Here is a 23,258-nt window from a genome sequence, read left to right as displayed (position 1 = left end):
GTTCAGATCTTCTTCAGTGACATTGTTAAAGATTGTATTTTAAAGGAAAGAAATTATGTACGAACAAACTGCAATGGTAGAAGAAGTTATCACCTGTGAAGTATCATACTGACAGTAGTCTGGAATCATCTTTTAACTTTTACACTGGGAATGTAATGTGTCTTGGTGATGAAACAGCTGTGTGGTTATTTTCATGTAGACATTACCCATTACATCACTCCTGAACGTGTAGTGCCTTTAACACTCAAGAGGACTGTCATAAGCACTGAATTAAAGCACTTAAGGGAGAGTCTGGCCCCAGAAATACAAGCCTCAGTGCAGGCCTGATGGATCTCTAGTTTCAAGCTACCATCTATCACTTGATAGGCATGAATTATGAGAAAGCAAGCTATTTAAGGGGTCATGGTATTATTGAAGCAGAAATAAGAATTAATGGTTGCCCTTTCCCTCCAAACATGCAAAAATGCTAAGGTGTTAATGTGTCAGCAGCCTGATACCCCATTAGAAGTAGAATCTCTCAGCTACCCCTTGGATTTGATTAGCCATTAAAGTGAATTATTCTCAGGCACAGCTTCATCTCTTGGCTTGCTCAACGTTCATCAGTATCAGAGCTGCTAAAATACAGACAGACCTACATTTTGCAGCTACTAATCCATATTCAGCCACCAGGAACTGTTTCATGCAAGACTCTACCAAAACAATGCTAAAGAGGGAAAGTCATTAATGGTTTTTCTAAACACTTCTATAGACAAGTATTACATTATGCAGAAATGGTAACTTACAATCCTAAAAACAAAATCAGAGTACACATATTCTGAATAGAGGGTGGTATAATATGGGAAATACCGTGAAGTAAGTTGGATTTTTGAGATTAATTTGGGATCTTGAACATTATGGAAAATTTTTGTCTTGAGATCTCATTTAAATATCAGTACAAAGACAGTAACAAAAATCATTTCATTAATTCATTAATTTTCACAACTCATTTATATTTGTGAAGCATTTGAAAGGAGAGAGTTTGTAACCAAGAGTTTAGATGATGGGAACGTTAAATAAGGTCATGAGGTTGTGCTATCTAATGGGTACTAAAGAACCACCATTCATTGAGCATTATGCCTGTCCTGAATAAGAATGTCTTGTGAAAGAAACTACACCTCAATGCTTCAAGACAAGCCTTCTTTCTCTACTTTCATGAAAAGCCTACTTTCACGATTACTATGTTTATTTGCAACATGCAGGGACAATTACCTAATCAAGTATTAATAATTATTTTTAACGTCTGCAAAAATTAGGCTACAATGAAAGCAATGAGATTATTTTCTTTTTTATAGTTAAAACTCTTAGTACTTCTGGGTGGTACATAGGGTGCTGATAAGCCTACCTCTGCCTGGTTGGGACTAGAGTTGGGCACTCTTGGTGCGTGGTGGCTGAGAGCAGACAGACAAGCCAGGATGAGATGGATAGCCCCGATCTCCAGTGCCATCCTCCTCAGCAGTACTCCATCATCAGTAGTCAGCGGCATCGTGCTGAACAAACTGCGCAACACATGGAAGGGCAGAGTGGGAAGCACGTTTGCTGAAGGAGACTGCAGGATATGACCTAGGTTGAAGAAGAAAAATATCAAACCCACATTTTCTTTCAATAGTTCAATACAGCCTATTAATCTCTGCAATAGTTTATGAACATACAGAAATCTACTAAGGACTTAAGCATTCACATACAGTAAAGCTAGCTAATACTATGTTTCACTTCAAAAATTTTATCATGAGGAAAGTGTAGAATAAAGAATGTTTCTTCATTTTATTCATGGATTTGGTTAAGAACCAAATTTTGAAAATCTGATTTGCCATTTCCAGGGAGAAAACTGGTTTGGAAGGTGGTTTTGACTAATTTTTTTTTTAAAATACATATATATTTTTAATCATTCCAAATACAGCAAGGTAAAGAATGCATGTGATTAGCTTATAGCAGCTCAGCTGACAAGCAGCAGTAGTAATTTATCATATGTAGGATTCTTTTTTGGTATTCATGTGCCCAAACTGTGCATTAAGTCACTGACACAAACGAAGTTTCTATAGCTGAATACATGGTGAAATACTAACATAATTTTAATTAGATGAGTTGCATGTATTAATTTTGTGCTACAATTACTTAAAATTTTTAATCCCTTTGCATTACGAGGAAAAATTTTCTTTTAAAAGCCACATTCAAATAACGGAGTGACCTATCAATGCATGATACTCAGATATGGGAAACTGTCTCATTTTTTTCCTATATCTAACAATACATTTCACATTCCTTCTCCAGTGCATACATAAATAGAGACAAGTGGAGATGCTTCAAACAGTGAAAATACTTTAAAATAGCCAACTCTGTCCAGAAGTTTGCTTCCTATTTTAAATATTTTATTTTCTCCCTCACCCGTAAGAGTTTATCAGCTATATCATCAACCAGAGATCTAAACTGAAATACATTACAAATACATATGCCTGAATTTGTGTGTATATGTATCTACACACACATATACATACACATGTTTTAATTCATATCTATCTGATACTCTTTGTAAAGACAATAACAAGAAAGGATCAAAAGTCCTCTGACTGGGATCGTCATAAATAAAATCAAAACCTTCTGGAAAATAAGTCCATCTGATAGAATTCCATAACTGCAGGTATAGCCAAATCAAAAAAGAGAAAATCTAAACATTTGCCCATTATTTATCTTTGCAGACAACTGAATCCATGTTTAATCTATAAGCCATGGATTTATAATTGCAGCTCTTCATATTATGCAAGAAAGTAATGAGAGTCTACACATGTGAAAAGCTGCATTTCAAACAAAAAAGGAAGATACTAATAGTTTATACACAGAACTAATGTGGATTACTGTGTACAACTGAACCCAGATTTTGTAGAGTTGAATTCAGACATTTGGCTTAGGGAATAGAGAAACTGACTGTTTAGTCCAGCTAAAACAAAGGCTATGAGGGAATGTTATTCCCATCAACAAATGCATTGGAGAAAGAAGAGCTATTGGCCACAGACTGCATAAGAATACAGGCTGAAAATTAAAGCAGCCCCTACCCATCAAGAAAATTATGTTCTGGAACTGTATTCCAATAGCAGTAGTGGCTGCACGCACACACACAAAAAGAAAGCAACCCAGATTCTGAAGGTCTCTTTATAATAAAAAGAAAAAAAGGATATCAAAATTGCCTGCAGCACTAAGGGAGTGGGACTACTCCAGAAACTGCATATAGTTCTTCAGTTATTTAGCACTCAAATTAGGTGGGTGTAAGCAGCTAGATTGAATTTTTATTGCCCAGTTTATTCTTGTCTGTCCTGCACCTTATACTGTCCTGCACCTAAATACCAGAGAAATAAAAAGATAAACAGAAGGGAGGGCAAACATGACTCTTGGTTTTCCAGCTGGTCTTACGAGGTCCATGTTGCACACCACTCTAGAGAGTGCTAAATAGAGACCAGCTTCTGATGATCGCAGCCTAGAAAAACCAGCACTCTCTTCAAAGTCATAATCACAGAATCACGTAGGTTGAAAAAGACCTTTGAGATCACGAAGTTCAACTGTAAACCTGACGCTGCTGAAGTGCATCAGTGCACAATACCCAATGAAAGGAAATGCCTTAAACATACCAAAACACATTTCATACACACTCTTCCAGTTTTTCAAAATAATAAGAAACACAAATATTAGAACCATATGCAGAATTCCAGGTTCATTTGCAAAGACACTGACAACTAATTTTGTCTTGGCTTGTCTGTTTATTCACTGAAGAATATCCCATTTGTCCCTCTGAACTCCTACCATTTAAGGTAGAGCTTCTGCTTAGGCAATTTAATCACCACAATCTTTAGATCTTACTCCCCTTTTCTAGAACAGTATTATTCAGTGGTTTACTCTCCATCTGTTGTAGCTTTTCTCTTATCCATATTATTCTGCATTTGGTTGCAGAATTATTGGATGTTTGCTCAATTAGCCAAGCATATCCAGCTACTCAGACCATTCTGTCTGAAAGTAGTCATCTTGACAGTGACACTGTATGTTTTATCAGTGCTTATTCTACAATTACTCTGACATGAGATGAGAACCCTTGAATACTGACGATTGTGATAAAACTTTGCCAGACAGAATTTAATAGAGACAAGAGTTTATCAAAGATGCCCGCAACGCAGTTCTGCACAAACCAATTCTAACTTCCTGCTAAAAACAATACAGTGCAAATAAATTTAAGTAAAATGATCTAGCTGTTGTCTATAAAGAAAGGTAATAATTACAGCACATACTTCCTTCACCATCATCTGTAACTCCCAACACCAATCTCAACAGACACTGAGCATGTTTCCGTTCTTTTAGCAGCACCTCAGCATAGCCCGGGAGACGGAGAAATAAACCAAAGGCAGCCAAAGAATGTGCAGGTATGGGAGACATAGTCTGGACTGTTGACTTGATCGGTGGAGGTTCTGCAGCGATTGTTTCTGGTGCTTCATACACCAATTCCCCTGATTGTTCAATGGTAACCCATTCAAACTGATCGCTGTCCTTCTGTTTTTCCTGTGTGGCTGACGTAACCACTGGAGTGCTCACCTTAACCAACAAAAACAACAAAGAAATTTGGCGGTCATTCAGTTAAACCCTTAGACAAAAATTTTATTATAGTTAGGATCTAAAAGACATGCAATCTTAATGTAGGACACAATAAAGAAGTCACATGAAATACTCTACCATTTGCACATACAGGGACCACGCTAAATGGCTGAAAAGGGCATACTTGTTGCATTTTCAATACACTGCTAGGAAGTTGTACCTACACAAGCAAGCGAACTTATTTTGCCTATCTAAAATCCTCAGTTAAAGTGTGTTGCTTAAATACAGAGGCATAAGAGACACAAATTACTCTGAAGTAAATACAAGATTAGTTTATATAGCAGACTGTTAAATAAGAAATGACCCTTTTATTTTTAACATTAAACAATGTGAACATAAGTATTTAATTTTTAATTACATTGCAAAAAGAAGAAAAATTAATCATAATGCCTTTAAAAACTAGGAATAACTTCAGGTATCTTAGCAGTCTTGTAGCAACTTGTAATCCTTTTGAGCTTTTGATTGATTTGGCAGGCTTTATTACTATCATACTCTAACAGAACAGTCTGTTTTATGACCAGAGGACTGGGCAGTCAAGCATTATGATGGGAATCAGAGCTTAAGAGGGTAGTAGCTGTACAGTGCCCCAAGACACAATCAAACAATTTAAATGAAATTATAACACCGAGGTGCCTCTCGTAATTAAACATCACAGAGGTTTCAGGCTTTCATGCTATTCAGATAAACTGATTCCATCATATTTAGAATTTTAGTACTTATTACCAGACTGATCTAAACTGGAAAAAATTAATATAAAAAGCCTTTACAGAATTTATCCAGAATACCAAATTCCTAATTTCAAGTCAAAGCCATGTTTTGCAGCATTTATTCCAATTATCTTCACATTAGGAGAATCAGAAGTACCAGTGACTTGGAGAAATAAAAAAGTCAAATTAAAGAATTAAGGATCTGGAAAAGTCTTCAGTCTTAACTCTGAACAGTCTATGTGGTATTATTGTATTTAATTTTTTTTATGGATCACAGAATTCTTATTCAGTACTTGAATCTAAACATATATCTCAAGCTAAGAAATTGTGAAAAGACATTAAGTTCCCAGCACCATAGAAAAATAAGGAAAAAAAGGAATGAAATTTCTCATGGTCATATGTTACCTTTCACATGTTGCAGAGTTCCACACTTCAGTTTTCTTCAATACAGAGTACACATTATCACTCTTGGAATTCGTAATACACTGTTTATGTAAATACTTTTCCTTAACTTGTAATTTTTGAACTGTGTTGGTACTACACCCCTAAGGCTTTTGTAGAACTATTTACAAAGGATGCATGCTAATTACCCAGTCTCACTACAGGGTTCTTATGGTTGCCATAATTTGACAGTCAGGGTGCTGTTCAGCACCCTTAAGTCATGATTAATTCAGGTTCAAAGGGAATAAATATTCTTTCCTGTTAGGACTAGCAGCCAAAAACTTTAAAAATATAGTCAAATACGATATGAATAATTCGCAGGTTATTTTTTCCCTTTTTAGCATTGTGTACCTAGAACAGCAGCCAAAGGAGTAATTCCACACTAATGCCACTACTGACACTTTCGAAATGCCTATCAGTGCATCCAGAAGAATCATCTATATATAAGTATATAAAGAGTAACTATTATTTATTAATATAAATATAATTAAGATGATACCGTTATTTATAATAATAAAATTACATCATCGGCTTTGAGAACTGAACTTCACTTAACCATAAAAATATCTATGAGGGTACACTTACATGAGCAATTGACTGATAAGCAAGTATGCCTTTACAGTACATCAGCAACTTTATTTTACTGCACCCTCCAAGGTGTTTCACGTTAACAGAAGCAAGGCAAACAGCAACCCTCAATTCATGCTTTAGTCCCACAAGGGCCTGGCTACTCAGGCAGTCTATGACACGGACAGGGAAGCACATGTATAACTGGACAGGGCTGTGGAGTTAGGCACTTGCCTATTTTAAAGTAGCTTCTCCACGTAACTGAGAAGTTAAACTGAACCATAGAGAAATATACGGAAAATACTGTCCTTAAACAAACAAAATACTCTCAACGTGTTTTCCGACATTTATTTTTTTCCACTCACTTGCTGAATTACGTCAGGATAAAGCATAGGAAGTCTCTCTGCAATAAGAGCCAATCCACCCATGCCTGCAAAAACTTGCAGTGGAGATTGAATGGGACAGGTTTCAAGAAGTGATTCATCTAGAACTGCATCCATACACTCATCCCCAGGACTGATGGCTTCATCTTCAGGGCAAGGTCCCAGTAAATCTGCATGCTCTACAAAAACACAAACGTAAAGGAAATGAATACATATCATTAGTACTGTGTTTATCTCTTTGCCTTCACTTAAAAGTGGGCGTCAAAAGCAGTGGCTTCTTCTGAAGCAAAGACTGAGCCAAGAATCTGAAATGAATGAATGCAAGAATATCAGAAGAAAATAAAAGTGTTAGTGGTACCTTTTGCCAGTGACAGCAGATCCACGTCAAACTTATCATTATTTGTACAGGGCTACATGTTAATTATTAGAATTCTATGTATTATTAGAATTTGATCTATGCCTTCAAGACTTTGCTAATTTTGGAATAATGACACCTTTTAACAATGCCTTTCATCTAGAAGTTAAGTGTAGGTTTGTTACTCTCCAATAGTTTATAGCTGAAGAAAGGAAAGATAATCTTAACCTTAAATTAGTTTTGCTTCTCACATCTCCTCTCTGTGAGGTGTCAAAATGTCCCTCTGCGAAAGCTGTGAAATTTAATTCTACTCTTCCTCATGAAAAAAGATCATGATCTGGATTTCTAACTTTCTACTTGCCTCCATCCTCCCAGTTTATGACTAAGCACCCTAATATTTTGTACAACAGACAAAAAAAAAAAAAAAATCAACATTCTATGCACTGATGCACACAGGTATATACAGAATATACTGAACCTTACCACAATTCCTTATTGCCAAAAATAAACCCTCTTTGATAATTGCCACAGGCAAACTTCATTTTATATATTTTATATATTTAATCTAAAAATCTGATTTGCAGATTATATTATTAAACAATATAATGCAGGGGTCCTCCAAGTCTTCACAGTATAGCCACGTCAAAAGGCAGGAGAGAGAAAGTGGTCTTAGTATCTCTTCGCTGTGAGCAGTCTGACACCCACAATAATCCATGGTTATACTCCAAATACACAGCACACGGGCTATTATTTATTATATACTTGTAAAAACACAGAAGCACATTAAAGAATAACTCGTGCAGCTACCAAAACAAATTTCTTATGAAAAAATTTTTAAACAGCAGACACTGCATCTTTTAACAGATATTTCATCTTTTAAAACCGTTTCTTCTCTAATTTGAAAGAGAATAGGAAACAGCAGGTCTTTCCCCATCCTAATTCTCAACTTTTAAACATGCAAGAAACACCATTTTACAAGGACATCATGGATATGCTGTGGGAGGATCACAGTGCTTTGGAACTATACGATCAAAGTGTAAGATTGAATAAGCTTAGATCAGGGATATGTAGGAATATGTACATCAATTCATGCTAATTCAAACACACAGACTATGAGAAGTCTGTCTGTCTGAAGAAGTCTTTCACAGACAAAGAAAAGGTGACAGATACTTTCAAAGCAGGATAATCCTTGTAAGAAAACATTCAAGCCTAACACTTTCAGTACATACAGCTTTGATGTCTACTGTTCTTAAGGACACAGGCAGAAATCTCCTCTGTGGAAGTGCTCTTTTTCCCCACAGATAGCGGCTGAGGGTGTCACAAACATGCTGCTATCAGCAAGGAACTGCCTTCCAGCAGACATACGGAGGATTCCACCTCACTGGGCTGAGCGTGATTTGCAATTCAATTGCTTGCAATGGCATGAATTGATCAGACCACAAGAAATGTTAAACATCCTTCATAATGATGGTTTTAAAATAAAGATTTTGACAAAAACCCCTCAACTCTCAGTTTTGCAGTGTAAAAAGCTGTAAACCTTCCCAAAGGAAGAAAACAAGAAATTAGGAACACAGAGATACTGACAATGCACAGAAAGCTGCTTCTCTGGAAAAGCACTTGACAACTAAGTTCTCAGTGAGTACGGCTATAGGCAGATCCTTTCATGGTGAGTGCAAATACAATATCATCTTCAAATTCACACAAGGAGTTACACTTAAACATGCTTCTCAAGTCCTTGCTTAGGTTAACCTTCTTACAACCCAATTTAAGCCATTTCGCCTCCGTAAATATTTTCCAAGTTTTCAGTGAAGTCATGCACTTCAGCTGTGGAAAACTGCTGATCTCAATGGCAGCGAAGCACAAAGAAAAAAATGTTAATAAATGGCACTTTTCCTCAGGTAGTAGTAAATGCAGCACTAGAGACACCTGTGAAGCTATAAAATCTATACAGCATGGATGGTGTAAAAAAACCCCCAGTCTACTTTAAGTAGCAAGTAAAGAAATACTGATAAGTAAGAATGATTTCTCTAGATACTACAAAGTAGTCATGAAAACGCAGTAGCTCTGACCTTCATTATTGCTGAGTGGTGACTGTGAATGTAACTAATTTTTGCTGTATAGCACCACAGATCAATGGATCTGTAATGAAAAACTCAAATTTTCAAAAGTATTTGTCTCAAGTTTAAAAAATAAAGTGCCCAGTAACTTAACAAAAGTTCAGAGGGCCTTTATGTCTTCACATGCAGCTCTACTACTACTGAACCTTCTCTAAAAATTTGAGTTTTATTCAAATAGTAAAATATTTATTGTAGATTTAGAATTTAAATAAAGAGCATAACTAAACAAAAGTATTATTTGAAAGAGATAGGTCTCTCAATAGTGTGACAGATATGTATATCCAGATACTACATGGAGTCATGAAATGCTTATTTCAAATGAGACATCACGAATTTTTTTTTTCAACGCTTCTGTTTCTTATCTTTTCTAGAAACAGACTATAAAGTGAACAGTCATTAAAAGAAGTCCCGGTCTTAAAATAACTGAATTATTAACTTTGGAGTTCCATGCTGTGTCAGCAGGCTGATGATCAGCAGATCACAATTATCTTAATTTCAAAGTCCCGTTACTATAAGTCTTGCCTAAAGAAATGATACAAAAACATTTTAGAATTCCTGGGATAGACCTCCTCCCTTCTCCAGCAAGTAGATAGTAAGCAATTGGCAAAAGTATTACCAAGAAATATATCATATTATAAAATGTTAAAAACTGATACATGTTTTTATAGCTGGAGTTATAAGACCTGCTTAGATGGGCTTGAGAGAAATCCCCATTTTCAAAGCAGCATTTGGTACCTAAAGCTGCCACAATAAAAAATTTCCCAGGCTTTTCTAATTCATATGGTTTCAAAGAGCTCCTGTATTACTTAATCTGCCCTGGTTATCAGCACAAACACTTACTAGAGAGAACTGATATACATGTCAAGAAATAAAATATACTGTAACTATACAATCATAATTGTATCACATGCAACATTACAATCAAGAAAGAAAAGTGAAACCAGAACAACCATATTGGAGCATCTTATAGATACAATTTAGATAGGCAATGAATTTGTACTTTATTGTGAAGTTTAGCTCTTGTCTAGAAAAGAATAGCTCAGGAAAATCATCCAAGAAAATACAGAAAACTCCTCTTTCTCATCAAGAAAATCAAAGCAATTTTTTTCCCAAATAAAAACATTTTAAAAAGGAATATAGCAAAAAAGTAAGAACACTCACCTTTTTCTGTGTGAAGACGTTTAAATGAGTCTGTTTTTGATAAGCTTGGATCTGAGATTACTTTGGAACCAAGTTTAACTGTCAAATCTATTGATCGGTATCCTTGAGGGAGTTTACGGTCATACAGCAGAGTCAGAAGCTGGGCAAGTGTCATTTCAGCTGGTAATGGCTGACCTAGACAACAATGGCATCAAGTCAGAGAGGAAAATTCTGATTGGGTTATTTTAACATACATATCCAGGTCCTGTTCATTACTTGCACCGCAGATGCCAAATAGACTAAATATTATCTGGCTCCAAACTAAGGCCTTAATTTCACCATTTGTCCTCTTGGGAAAAGGGGCCCCATCAGTTTGGAACCAATCATCAAAAAGATCTATGCCAACATTCCCTAAGGCAGCTCTGTGCTGAGAGCACAAGCATTTGGCATATTTAGTAAATGGCTAAGGCTGTAAATTGACGTGCATTTTAAGTTGGTACTGGCTGTCCCCTTCTATTAAACACCACCTATGCATCACCCTTGGATTGTGGGGGCATAGAGGTATGTGTGACCCAAAGGTAAAATGAATGGTACTGGAAGAAGTGGAAAACAAAGAAACCTGCAATTCTTTTTCAGTCCTACTAATCTCAAGCATAGCTCACTACTCCTGTGTCAAGACAGCAGAACTCAGCAGAAAAAGTAAAAAAAGAAGAGCACTGCCCAGGACTACTTTTCTCCACAGTGATGTCGACTTGAAATGCACATGCAATACAGTCCAAACTGATTACTCAAAACTCAGATTTTGGCCACTTTGTTGGTTACAAATATGTTTTTCCCTGAACTTACAAGCTACTCTCAATGCAGAAAAATTTTGCCTGACAACAAGTAGATTTACACATGAAACATTTTAGAGTTGGATCATATAATAAATAGCATGTCCATTTCATCTTGACTGTATTTAACCAAGTAAAACAACACCCAAGAGTTCTTCAGTAACAACCTGTTTCTTCAATTGAAGATTGTGTCTTAAGAAAAACAAAAATTAAAAATACCTTGCCGTTGTACAAGTGAGTAAGTTTTCTGCCCTTTTTTCCCCATCGCTGATTTTCTTTGCATGGCATATTTTTTTGTAACAACTGTCTGCTGTGCAAGACACGACCAGATAACAAATACAGAATGGTCTACACGACCATCACAAGACAGCTAAATACTGAAAACGGGCACTGGGTTTTGATCTCATCTCCAGAATAGGACTATCACAGATTATCCTGAGTTGGAAGGGACTCACAAGGATCAAAGTCCAATTCTTGGCCCTACACAGGATAGCCCCAAGAGTCACACCATGTGCCTGAGAGCATTGTCCAAACACTTCTTGAACTCTGTCATGCTGGCGCTGTGACCACTTCCCTGGAGAGCCTGTTCCAATGCCCAGCCATCCTCTCAGTGAAGAACCTCTTCCTAATATCCAGCCTAAATCTCCCTGACACAGCTTCAGGCCATTCCCTCGAGTCCTGTCACTGGTCACCACAGAGAAGAGATTGGTGCCTGCCCCTTCTCTTCCCCTCATGAGGAAGCTGTAACTGCAATGAGGTCTGCCCTCAGTCTCCTCTCCTCCAGACTGAACCAACGAAGAGACCTCAGCCATTCCTTATACGGCTTCCCCTCAAGGCCTTCCACCCTCTTCATTGCTCTCTTCTAGATTCTCTTTAACAGCTTTATGTCCTTTCTATATTGTGCCACCCAAAAGTGCCCCCAGCACTTGAAGTGAGGCTGCCCCAGTGCAGAGCAGAGCAGGACAATCCCCTCCCTTGCCCGGCTGACGATGCTGTGCCTGATGCTCGCCTGACCTGCCTACCCCTCTGGAAAAGCCTGTAACCATCCATCATGGCACACCGATCACAGGACTCATCCCACAAGGTTTTGCTTACCAATTTTAGATATTTTAATCCAAGTTTGTGATCCTGCCAATAATTGCCAGAGGATAGCCCAAAGCTGGTAATTTGATAGTAAGTTTCAAATTTAGGGGTTTTTTGGGTGAAAATTACTTTGATCAGAAGTTAACCACCGAATTCCATTAGCTGGATCCAGACAAGAAGCTGTTTGGCATAATATTGAAGTGTTTCACCCATGTTTCTGTCCTTTATTCCTGATCTAAGTCACACCAATTTCTTTCTACGCAAGAGAGCCTGCCTACCTTGCGACCAACTTGGCAACCTTGCCATACTGTATCTGATACACATGGAACATGACTAACTGCTTAACATGGTGTTGCTTTAAAACACAAATGTTAGGGAATTCAAGAATATTCCTGAACTGGCAAATCAACCTTTCAGAGACGGTTGCCCATTCAGAACCTCAAGTAATAGGGCACTGGTACCAGTTCAGTTCTGCCTTGCACATGGAAGAAAACCTAAGCCACCTTACAAACCCACCCTGCTTTCATTTGTGAGTGAAAATGGAAGTGTTTTGAGAGGTTTTTTTAGGAACGAGGTACTAAACTTCAAGGGAGATCAACATAATTGCTACTTTTTTCAAGCTGCTATGATGCTACAACACTGCAGTTGCTGATCCTAAAATTATTTCTAGTTGAAAGCTGTTACCAGCCCAGAAAGGTTCCACACTTCCAAGATGCTAATGCCCATTACCATTGTAACTGCTTCCTGATCACATATCAGCCACTGAAAAATTTTTGATGTTTAAACTGTATCATTGAAGTTACCTGGTAGTAGTTTATGGTATAGATGAAAGACTGGAACACTAATGGTCTTGCTGGAAGATTCTCCTCCTGAGGAAGAAGTACCAACTTTATCTGCCATCACTCTTCCTCGCCTTGATGGTGGACGTGGCGGGGTGGATGAAACAGCTCTTTTTGACTGAGATTTCAAACCTAGTACAGAAGTAAAAAATTTCAAGTTGTTCTAGTATTTAATACCTTCAGCCAAGATACAACGTACTCAAAACCTTCAATGATAGAAAAAAAGTAAGAACTTAACCTCACTGGCTAATTAAATACCAGAATAACATCCATGTATAAAACATAATGAATATAATTTGAATATAATCCCAGTATTTTTAGTTAAAAGGCTGTGCATTCTCCAAAGCCCCAAACATAAACCAAACCATAAATAGACCATACCATGCGTGAAAAAAGCAAAAGCTATTCCAATTATGCTCTCATTAAAGAGAATGTCTCACAGCAAAACTTTTTTAGGGTGTCTTTTCACCTGAAAGCAAGAAAGGCAAAATCTTCCAAATTGACAGACATTTCAGCACAGACTACAGATAACAACTGCTTGTCTGGCCTACAAAGGCGACTTTAGCTCCAGTACTGACAGTACCACATGGGATGAAAAGTGTCTTTAAATGTGCTTTTCAAGTTCCCTAGCCCCAAAACACTTGAAGTAATCACTACATGAAAATTAGGAGGTAGAATAGCTGCATGAAAGCTTACTGTTATTACACAGCAAGACTGCCTTATCTTAAGACAGCTTAAGCTGACTTGAGGTACAGCAAAATTATACTGCAATCATGTACCCTTCTGTGCAGGTGAGAGACCAAGGTAAAAAGCCAGCAGGTCAAGATACAAAGACAATTACTAACTTGGACAATTATTATCATTGTCCAAGAGCCAACACAAAACTAACAACATCCACACTTCAAATGCTGTAATACACTCTGGGTTCAGCTGATCATTAGGAACAGCTCTAATATGCAAGACATTGTCCAATAATCTCAGTACACTAAACTAGCTTGCCTCAGGAAGACCAGGCTGCAAATACCATCTTCTCCCTTTATTAATTTTACGAATAGGTAAAAAGTTAAAGACTTTTAACTTCTTGAGATTCTGAGGACACTAAAAAACCCTCAGAATATATATGAAAAAATAATGACAGAAGACGAAAATATTTGACAAACAGGTAGTAAAAACAAATGCAAATGAAATAAGCTTACATTTAAACTCTCTTGCTAAATTGGAGAAAACTGGAAATAACATCAGAAAAAACTGAAATCTGCTTCTTTATAATATAGAATGGGCTATATCAGGCAGTAGGATGAGCAATGCAACTGGAATGACATGGCTGACTATGCTATGCCCTATCTTCAAGCTTGGCATAATATTTTTGTTTCTTTCCAGATTTTTTATTCATTTATTTATTATTAAACCTTTGACTGAACCTGTTAATACTTTAGGTACGACAACAACATGTTTAACTTGTTTAAGTGGCACCTACTGTAAATGTCTTGTCAAATAAAGATGCTGTAATTAACACAGCTATGGGGTTTTAAATGTATACCAAGTTCAGTGAAGCTACTGGCCTATTCAACAATTGCTTTAAAGTTACATCTACATCAAAAAACCTGAAATAAAAAGCTTAAGAAATACTGGTGCCAAAAGTCAAAGGAAATCAGCATCTCTGCTTTATGCTTCATGAAGTATGAACGAGCTTAAGGTACCTCAACAATGGCAGAAAGCTAGATAGAAAGGAAGTAGTTTGAAGTTCATTAATCAACTTCAAACTGAAAGACTAATGATTTCTACAGCCATCATCTGAACAGTAACATTTGTGTACCACTGCAAAATTACTGTGTTCAATCTATATCCTCTAACAATAGGTCTGCAGGAAAATGGTTTACATGAAAGACTTCTGAAGGTTTGACACATTACTTTTTATAAACTGAATGTTTTTAAAGAAACTCCAGAATTAGTTGTTTCCAAGTGGAATAACATGGTTTTATGCTGACATCTCCATCTGACAGTTTTTAGCAGAATAGCACTAGTTATTATGCAAAGTATGTGGATACATTTTATTTCCAAAGCATATTTTGGGTATAGAGGTGGTTAAACTCTGATGCACCAGCTCCTGCAAAAAGGTAGAAGTAATAATACCCACCAAGCTCCAGGTGTGTCTTTAAAAAATGCTGTAAAATACCCTAGCAACAGCTTCCATGAAGATATCACTGACACATACATGTAGGTACAAATTTGTCACACTATAATCTGCTAGAGGCAGTTGTTCCACCAGGAATCAATCCTTGCTACCTAACAGTCAGTTACATTAAAACTGTAGTACTGGGTACTACAATTTTTCTAACCATCACTAGTAGTAAAATTAATTATTGGTAGGAATTTTCTTCCACACACACACACTTTTAACACCAGAAAGATCCATTTTATAAAAGACAGAAGAGAAAGACATACCAGAAGCAACAACAACACTGTAATTGTCCTGAAATCCATTTTCTGCTTTAACTTTTTCTTTCTCTTCATAGTTCTTTTTTTCTTTATCTTCCTTCTGTTCATTAATTAGCTTAGCTGTAATACTGGGTGTATCTATATGGGGACAGGGGTCAGGGGAGGACAAGGACAAACAGAAAAAGAGAGGAAAGAAAAGCATTTCAAGATACTAAGTTGATTTTATTAGTTTCTAAGCTGTTTACAAGGCTATTCTGAACTACTTTAGTGTCTGAGTTCCAACACAGGCAGCAATAGTCTTGTCAATACCTATGAATTAAGATATTACAGTAAGTCTGTCCCCTTCCTCTCGCAAAACTCTGTTCTCTGACAATTTAAATCTGTAACAGTTTAAAACCATTACTTGATGAGTCAAGTGTTTTCACAATAAAAAACCCACTAAACCACTGCAATCAACCAAAACTGAGATTAAGCAAAAAATCCCCATCCAAACCCAATGAACCAAAACACCACAAAAAATCTTGACAAAACAACAGCAAAAAAATCCAACAAAAAAAGAAATTCCAAAACTTTTTTGGTTTTTAATGACAGCTGCAGACTTTTTAAAATAGGCTCTTGTATTTGGGCCTGGGTATCTCATGTTACATACTGATCCAATTTCAAGCAAATTCTCTTCCTTTGAAATTGGAAGATGCCTAAAGTACATTACACAACCAAAACTTGAGCTGTTTGCTTAAGAGAACATTAGATTACTGCAGTTCAATCATTTTGGTTGAATCTTTAGTGTAGATCACAACTGTAAGTAAGTTATTAAACCTAATCTAATTTATTAAATCACTGATGATTGGTGACAATGGATTATTTCACACCCTGTACGGTACAACACTGGCACCAAAATGGCCAAGTAATTCTCTAATTGCTGCTGAGTAGTAACATGCTTCCACATAGCCACAGCAGCTTTAAGTTATAACCAGACTCAAGCCTAGAAGTACCATGCAGCTACCTTTAACTGTGTGTCACCTGTGGGTGAGGTGCTGAAAGGAATGTGGTTTGGCTGCTTGGAAATATGATTTGTGCCTGAAGACATTGGTTATGTCTGTGTCAGACAGCAGTGGAGACTAAAAAAAGATAGAGTATGAAACTACTGCCACTTAGGACTCAATATTCACACACATACATTCTCTCTATGTATACAAACACGTGTACATATACACGTGTACATATACAACACACACACATCTGTCTATGAAACTTTTCTAAAAAATTTCATCAGTACTATTATTATTACTACTACTATTATTATTATTAAACTTCTGAGTTGCTCTAGTTTTGTCCCATGGACTCAATGTCCATTTACTGCTGGGGAATTTAAAGATTATTAATAAAATTATTAAAGAAGGTTAAGCAATGGTATTTTAACTACTCAGGTGATACCCAGATTTGTTGTTCAGTTTTTCTGACCAAAAGCAGTAACTCAAGACTAAGGTGCATGGAATACAAACCAGCTGGTACTCATCCTAAGCAGTCCTATCTACAGTGTACTGCGTATTTTCTTCCTATGTTGAAAGGATACAAGCAGCAGATTTATCACTGATTTTAGGACCCTTTTCTCCCCCTTTTTTTTTAAAGCTGGGAAAAAAAGTACCAAGTGAACATGCTTCTTGTGATTTATTTACGCAGAAAGTATGAGATGATTATTTTGAGACATTAACAGTAGTTAAGAAAAAAGAAGTTAACTCAAGGGACAGATTCTGACACAGGATCTTCATGACTTCCTATTGCTGTAGTGGTGACAGCAGTTTCTTTCTTTTCTCCCCCAGTCCATCCCTTCTCTCTCTCACCCCAAACACATCGCTTGGTCCTCTTATATCCAAGCCTTCTTTACTCTGTCCTAACCATGGACTTCATGGAATGCCATACGAGCCACAAAGCCAAGGTGTAACAATGCTGTAGCAAACCCCAAAGTTATGGTGCCCTCAAAGTCAGCATTTGACCATTTTCAATTACAGACATCACAGTTTACCACATCACCACCTTCTCCTTTCCAGTCCTTATTAGCACTGGCTATCAAGCTGACCACAATACACCACTAAGGCAGCTACTCAGTACAGTTTATGTCACTACTCAACAACTGATCCCTACCTCGAATGCAGTGACCATCCCACCCATTAGAGTAATGAGATCTTTGTGCAGTTTGTGGTCAGAAAGACCTTAGTCACATTTCACACATGACTCTCTGGACAGTAAATAAATATAGAATTCTATCAGAAAGAGTAAACTATTCCTTGATAAGTAAGATACAAGCATTTCACTAGGAATAGATATTTTTCTATTAAAATCCTAAAACACATCTTGTCCTATCAAGTATTCTGTCAAATACCATTTTGGTACTCCTGTCAGCTTGTTAGGTATCATTTATTGCCCTAGCAAATTTGTTAGCAATTTCAGTGTAAAAATCTTCCGTAGATATAAAAAAGCAATAGTTCCTTTTAACTCTACAAAGATCTGCCTCATAAACTAAAAGTTGATCTACACTGAGTTCCAAGAAAGTACACATTCAAGTAAACCCACTTATAAGAACATACATTCCTAGTCAGATGAACGTGCAACTAAGTGCACACCCTTCAGTGCACATCTCCCATACGGCAAAAACATAATTGCTCTAATGATCTTTGACTTTTCTTTGATATTACTAAGAACCACATCTTAAGAATAAAGAGGAAGTCCTGTATTTGTTAGTTTTTTTTAACTAGACGTATAAAACTAATTTTTCATCTAACATGTCCAAATAATTTTTGCTCTATTTATTACTAGGGGAGAATCAACTTGCATCTTGCCTGGTTTTACCTACAGAGCTCTGGCATGGACATGACATCTTTGGTATGAATTCTACTATTTAACTAAATTTAAAAAAATTATTAACCCTAATCTTTAACATATATTTCTGTTTCCTAAAGTATTAAATAAACACTAAAATTAAAGGTGCAATTCATTTTGTGATTAAGATGTCTACCATTCAGGTGTCAAAATCCACATTATGGTCTGCGAAGGCCTGATCAACACAATTCCCTAAGGAGAGGTTCATCTCTCAGTGTATATTCAAGTAGTATAACTGAAAGTACTGAAATTTAAAAAAAAACCAAATAAATTAATGCCTTAACATTATCCTCTCACTGTGCATAATTTTAAAATTAATATCTAAAAGTAAAAGATGCTTTTTCAATTTCCATTTAGTAAGCAAGTGCGAATATTTATATAGCAGACAAATGTATATCCACAGAAATTAGATGGTGCCTTCATCAAGGTCCTTTTCACAGGACATACATCTGCACCTTGAGATATATCACTGAGTTCCAGGATATTTAACTGACAAAATTTGGAGAAATTTAATGAATGGATGAAAGACAGTGTATTTAAAGGCTGATATTTGCAGTATCATTTGTATGGTCAAACAAACAGTATACGAGTTTTTTTTTAAACTGCATTTAAAAAAAAGCAAAGCAAAACCATGAACCATTCCAAACTTGCCTGACACACGATCAAGAACCTCTGCTAGAGTTGTTGAGACAGGCAAGTGAAGAGTACGAAATTTGTGTCCAGCTCCGTACATTGGATGTTGAATTACATGACTAGTTGCATTAATTCTACCTTTGTACAGCTGAAAGGGAAAAACAGTCAACATTTAACATGACTTCAACACTGAGAAATAAATTAAACCACTAAGTTCTTAAAAAGTCATGTCAGCTAATAAAGCTAAATTCTTAGTGTGCTAATAAAGAAAACGGACATATCCTTCACCTTTGGAGGCATACAGTAAAAATGTCTTAAATTAGGACAAGTTTAATTTTTTAACTCAAAATAATTTGTTTTGAAAGCCTACAATATTTTTAGGATCAGAAACAGTATGATACCATCTTCACTTTAAAAAACCCAATTATTTTAGATAGCTGTAATATGAGAGAAAAATTGAGTGCCTGAGACTTGCAATTATTCAGGAAAAGAAAACTTAACTCTGAAACTAAATATAGAAAAATAACAATATACTTTGAGTAGAGAAAGATCATGTTTCTGTATTACTCTGACTTGAGGAGGAAGTTTATTCTAGACTTAATATCTACTTTTTGTTATTATGACAGGTAACTAAGTCACTATTAGTTAAAACATTTCAAATATTTTACTGTAATGTATTTTAGGCAGCCCTGAAGACCTGTTTATTAATGTGCACTTATACAACCGATTTACTGTAGTGAATGCAATAAAAAAATCAGTATTTGCCGACAATCAGAACTGAGCTTCTGAAATACAGTTTTGGTAAGAACTTTCAAGATAAAAATGAGGAACCAATCTTTAAAAAGTTTTGTTGTTGGATATTCTAGAAGTATATACTGTACATCCACATTATTTTTAAGGATTGTCTTTGGATGCTATAGTAGGAATTATCTCAGTAAGAACAGACTTTCACAGCATTTTTAATAGAAGAAACTGAATTATGACAACTTCAAGACATTTTTTCTGCTTTTACATATCTACTAACAGCTTTCTGTAAAAATCTGTTGTATGTAAAACAATTAACAGAAAATTGATGTTACCTTCACATTATCAATGGATCTGTTAACAACTACTCAGCCAAGTTAAAACAAAACTTTTTGATGTTTGTGCTAAAACTGTATTTGTGCCTCCTTTTCCATTTTATATTATCTGATCCAGTTTCCTTCATATATCTCCTGGAGTACTTTACTTCTGAGATGCAGAAACCAAAGCAGTAAATATTTTTTTCTGGATGGCAGTATCAGATCTTTTAAAAAAACTTGTGGTTTCACCCTATTTTTTTAGTCACAGCCTTCAATGGAGAGCACTTCAGACATCAATTGTAGTTCTGTTCCAGTGAAGCATGTGGAAGCATAAAGCATACTTTATAAATTAATTCACGTATTTGTCACTCAGTTTATTCATGGCATTTTGGCTAACTGCTGAAGGATCTCTGCCAATTTTGACTATGACCGATCCTTCATGAAACTGCTAAGGACTACTGGACAGATACTGTATCTATATTTGCTGCCGGTGTGTAAGGCTGCTACTAAAAATCCTTCTGTAAGAGAAATTTCAGTTGTCAGATCTTTCAGAAGCAGTGCAATTCCTAAAAATATTGTGTGTTATCTTAACACAGTGCCTTGAATTTTCTTCTAAAATGCTGTTAGAATTCAACAGCACTTTCCTTTCCAAAATTCCATAATATGTACAGCAGAAAAAAGCTGCTGTCTAACATTTCAAAGTTGAATATACTCAGACTTAAGATTTAGAGGCTAAATTTATTCCACGTTTGCTGTACGGTATCAAAAATTCTTACTGGACAAGGCGACTGAAGAAACAAAGTCACTTTCTCATCCTCTAGCATCAGTTGCAAAAAAAGCCGCCTAATAAATCCTGAAATATTTCCAGATGTTGGCAGGTTGCCACGCTGAGGAGAGGACTGGAACAATTCACAGAGAACCTGAGAATGCAAAATGATATCAGATTTAAAATATTTCTATATTTAGGCCTCTAAAATATAGCTCTACACAGCCATAGGAGGCAGTGCCTGAGATCCACTTCCAGTTATCACACAAACCAGCTCAGAAATGAGCACCACTGCAGAAAATACCTGCAGCAAATAAGGCCCTTAATTTAAAACACTGACAACAGCATCAAAGTAATTGTAAAGATGTGGATTTCTCTGAAAGATAAAAAACTGAAAATAAAGTAGTTATAAAAACACCTTCTGAATCCCTAAAACAAACAATTCCCACGGCATAATGCAGTATTACTCCCAGCCATTAACAGAGAACTGACTCAATTTTTTACTCTACTTCTTCCTAGGGCATCATCATTCTTAATGCTGAAAAGCCTTTTTTTCATTATACTTGTATTCAGCTAGGTCTGCAAGGTTAATAAATGTGAGGAAGATAGCTGAATCTGCTCTAGAATGCCAAATGCAGAGCCATATTCTGCAATACGCTGTATTTCCTTGGACACAGGTTGCACAAGCAAACTTCCCAGGAAATCTCCTTAGGTTACTAAGGGTAAATATGTGTATGAAGCTTGATGTTCAAATTTCATTTCACAAACATTTAGCCCAAACCAATTAAACAGCCTTTTGGAGTTTGGTCTAAAGTTTATTCCTCTAAACCAAGAGGAATACAAATCTATACACAGGACTGGACAGCCATGCCAAAACATTTTTATACGTTTCAGACTCAGACCAACAAGCTAACAATTTTAATATAAAATTCTTCCATTCAGAGACAGCTTACAAAACCCCAAGTTATTACAAAGAAAGGTAAAAACCAGAAAAATTTCAAAGTTAGTTGTAGCTATTAATAAATTAAAACATTATTATTTTTCTCTCTCACCTGTGCCATAAGTCTCTGGTTATTAGGATGGCAAGAGATGCACTGTAGGAAGAACGCAACGGTTGCATTTTCAATTGCTGTCCGCTGCTGAGTGGTCAGTCCTGTGGTTACAGTTGAAGAAAGCAAGCTGGATCTTGCACTGGCCTGTTGTGCTGTCATATTGTGTCCTCCAGAGGTAGCACCAGAATGGCACAACAGGAATAAAAGTGCTGTCCACAATGGATTGACTTCAGAGCCACCTAACCAATCCTTCATCATGTGGCTGTTGCCAACTTCTGTCAGAAACCTGAGAACAGGAGCAACCAGGTCTGCCGTGATGGGCATTTTATTAAAGTGCTGTGGAAGATGATGCCTCCTGAGCCTGTCCTGGGTGACATCCATTGATTGTGCAGTGCAGTCGGAGCTAGAAGTATGGTTAAAGCAAAAACTAGCAAGACTTCTTACAAGCAGTGAAGGCAAACCTGAGTCCAGTAACTGCTTGATAGCTTCAGGAGACTGAGATGAGGCAGCAAGAGTAGCCAGGTGAGACTCTGTTAGTGCAAGAGGGGCTTGTGCGTTTTTAGAGTCATCTGTCAAAGATGAACTAAGGTCCTGCTTTTTGCTGTCATCGGTCATAGACAGTCTGTGTTGACACTGCATTGGAGGAGGAGTGATACCCATCCATCCCATGAGTAAGGAAAAATAATTTGGGTGGATGTGGCACATGGAACAAAGCAAACTATCGACAGCTTTCTTCAAAACCATGTTGCAGGGAAGAGACATGGACCAGTTAAACAGTGACCTGTAGAAGACAGGAAATCATATCAACACATAGTTTGCCACTCGTTTTCCCCTTTTTTATCATTGGTTCATACAACATTTTTGCACATTTATGATTTACTATTGTAGAAGCTGCTGTAAAACACTCCGTGCTGAACTCAAAAGCTTCTTTTGGATCAGAGTATCAGCAGGATACTGATTACCCAAAAGGCATTTCTCAATTGTATGCTTAAATTTCTTTCACCACACTGTATTTTAAATAGATATAAACCAACTTTTCTGGCATGCTGCAGACAAAAACCAGATTTCACTCTTTTGACAGTTGTCATACATCTTATCCATCGTTTTTAACCAACTGCAACCTCTTTGTGCTGTCAATTCTCCAAGCTGCAGCTATTAGGGTCACACACGTGCGTACATAGGCTCCTTCACATGAAGGTCTCAATTCTTTTTAAGAACTGAAGGTATTTTAACATGTTTCAAAATTTTTTAAAATCTCCCTTATTAGGCATCTTCCTGAAGATGCTGCGAAATAAAT

At 36.6% G+C, this 23,258-nt stretch overlaps 1 protein-coding gene across 1 annotated transcript in view; it reads right to left on the bottom strand.

The window, feature by feature from the left end:
* The window catches only part of BIRC6 (baculoviral IAP repeat containing 6), a 173,602-nt gene that overhangs the window by 54,729 nt on the left and 95,615 nt on the right, over window positions 1–23,258 (bottom strand). The window contains exons 55-63 of the mRNA XM_042024996.1: window positions 21,962–22,742; window positions 20,920–21,063; window positions 19,101–19,230; window positions 15,579–15,710; window positions 13,098–13,265; window positions 10,400–10,573; window positions 6,749–6,945; window positions 4,308–4,608; window positions 1,382–1,599 (exon numbers count right to left, since the gene is read on the bottom strand). Of these exons, the coding sequence (XP_041880930.1) occupies window positions 1,382–1,599; window positions 4,308–4,608; window positions 6,749–6,945; window positions 10,400–10,573; window positions 13,098–13,265; window positions 15,579–15,710; window positions 19,101–19,230; window positions 20,920–21,063; window positions 21,962–22,742 (2,245 nt within the window). The remainder of the gene's footprint in view (window positions 1–1,381; window positions 1,600–4,307; window positions 4,609–6,748; window positions 6,946–10,399; window positions 10,574–13,097; window positions 13,266–15,578; window positions 15,711–19,100; window positions 19,231–20,919; window positions 21,064–21,961; window positions 22,743–23,258) is intronic.

This window comes from Corvus kubaryi, unplaced genomic scaffold, assembly GCF_017639235.1.
Source record: "Corvus kubaryi isolate FWS band 111438036 unplaced genomic scaffold, C.kubaryi_AGA036_p1.0 37266, whole genome shotgun sequence".
NCBI classification, from domain to species: domain Eukaryota; kingdom Metazoa; phylum Chordata; class Aves; order Passeriformes; family Corvidae; genus Corvus; species Corvus kubaryi.
The sequence above is the reverse complement of the archived record's forward strand: the minus strand, read 5'-3'. Positions and strand labels throughout refer to the sequence as shown.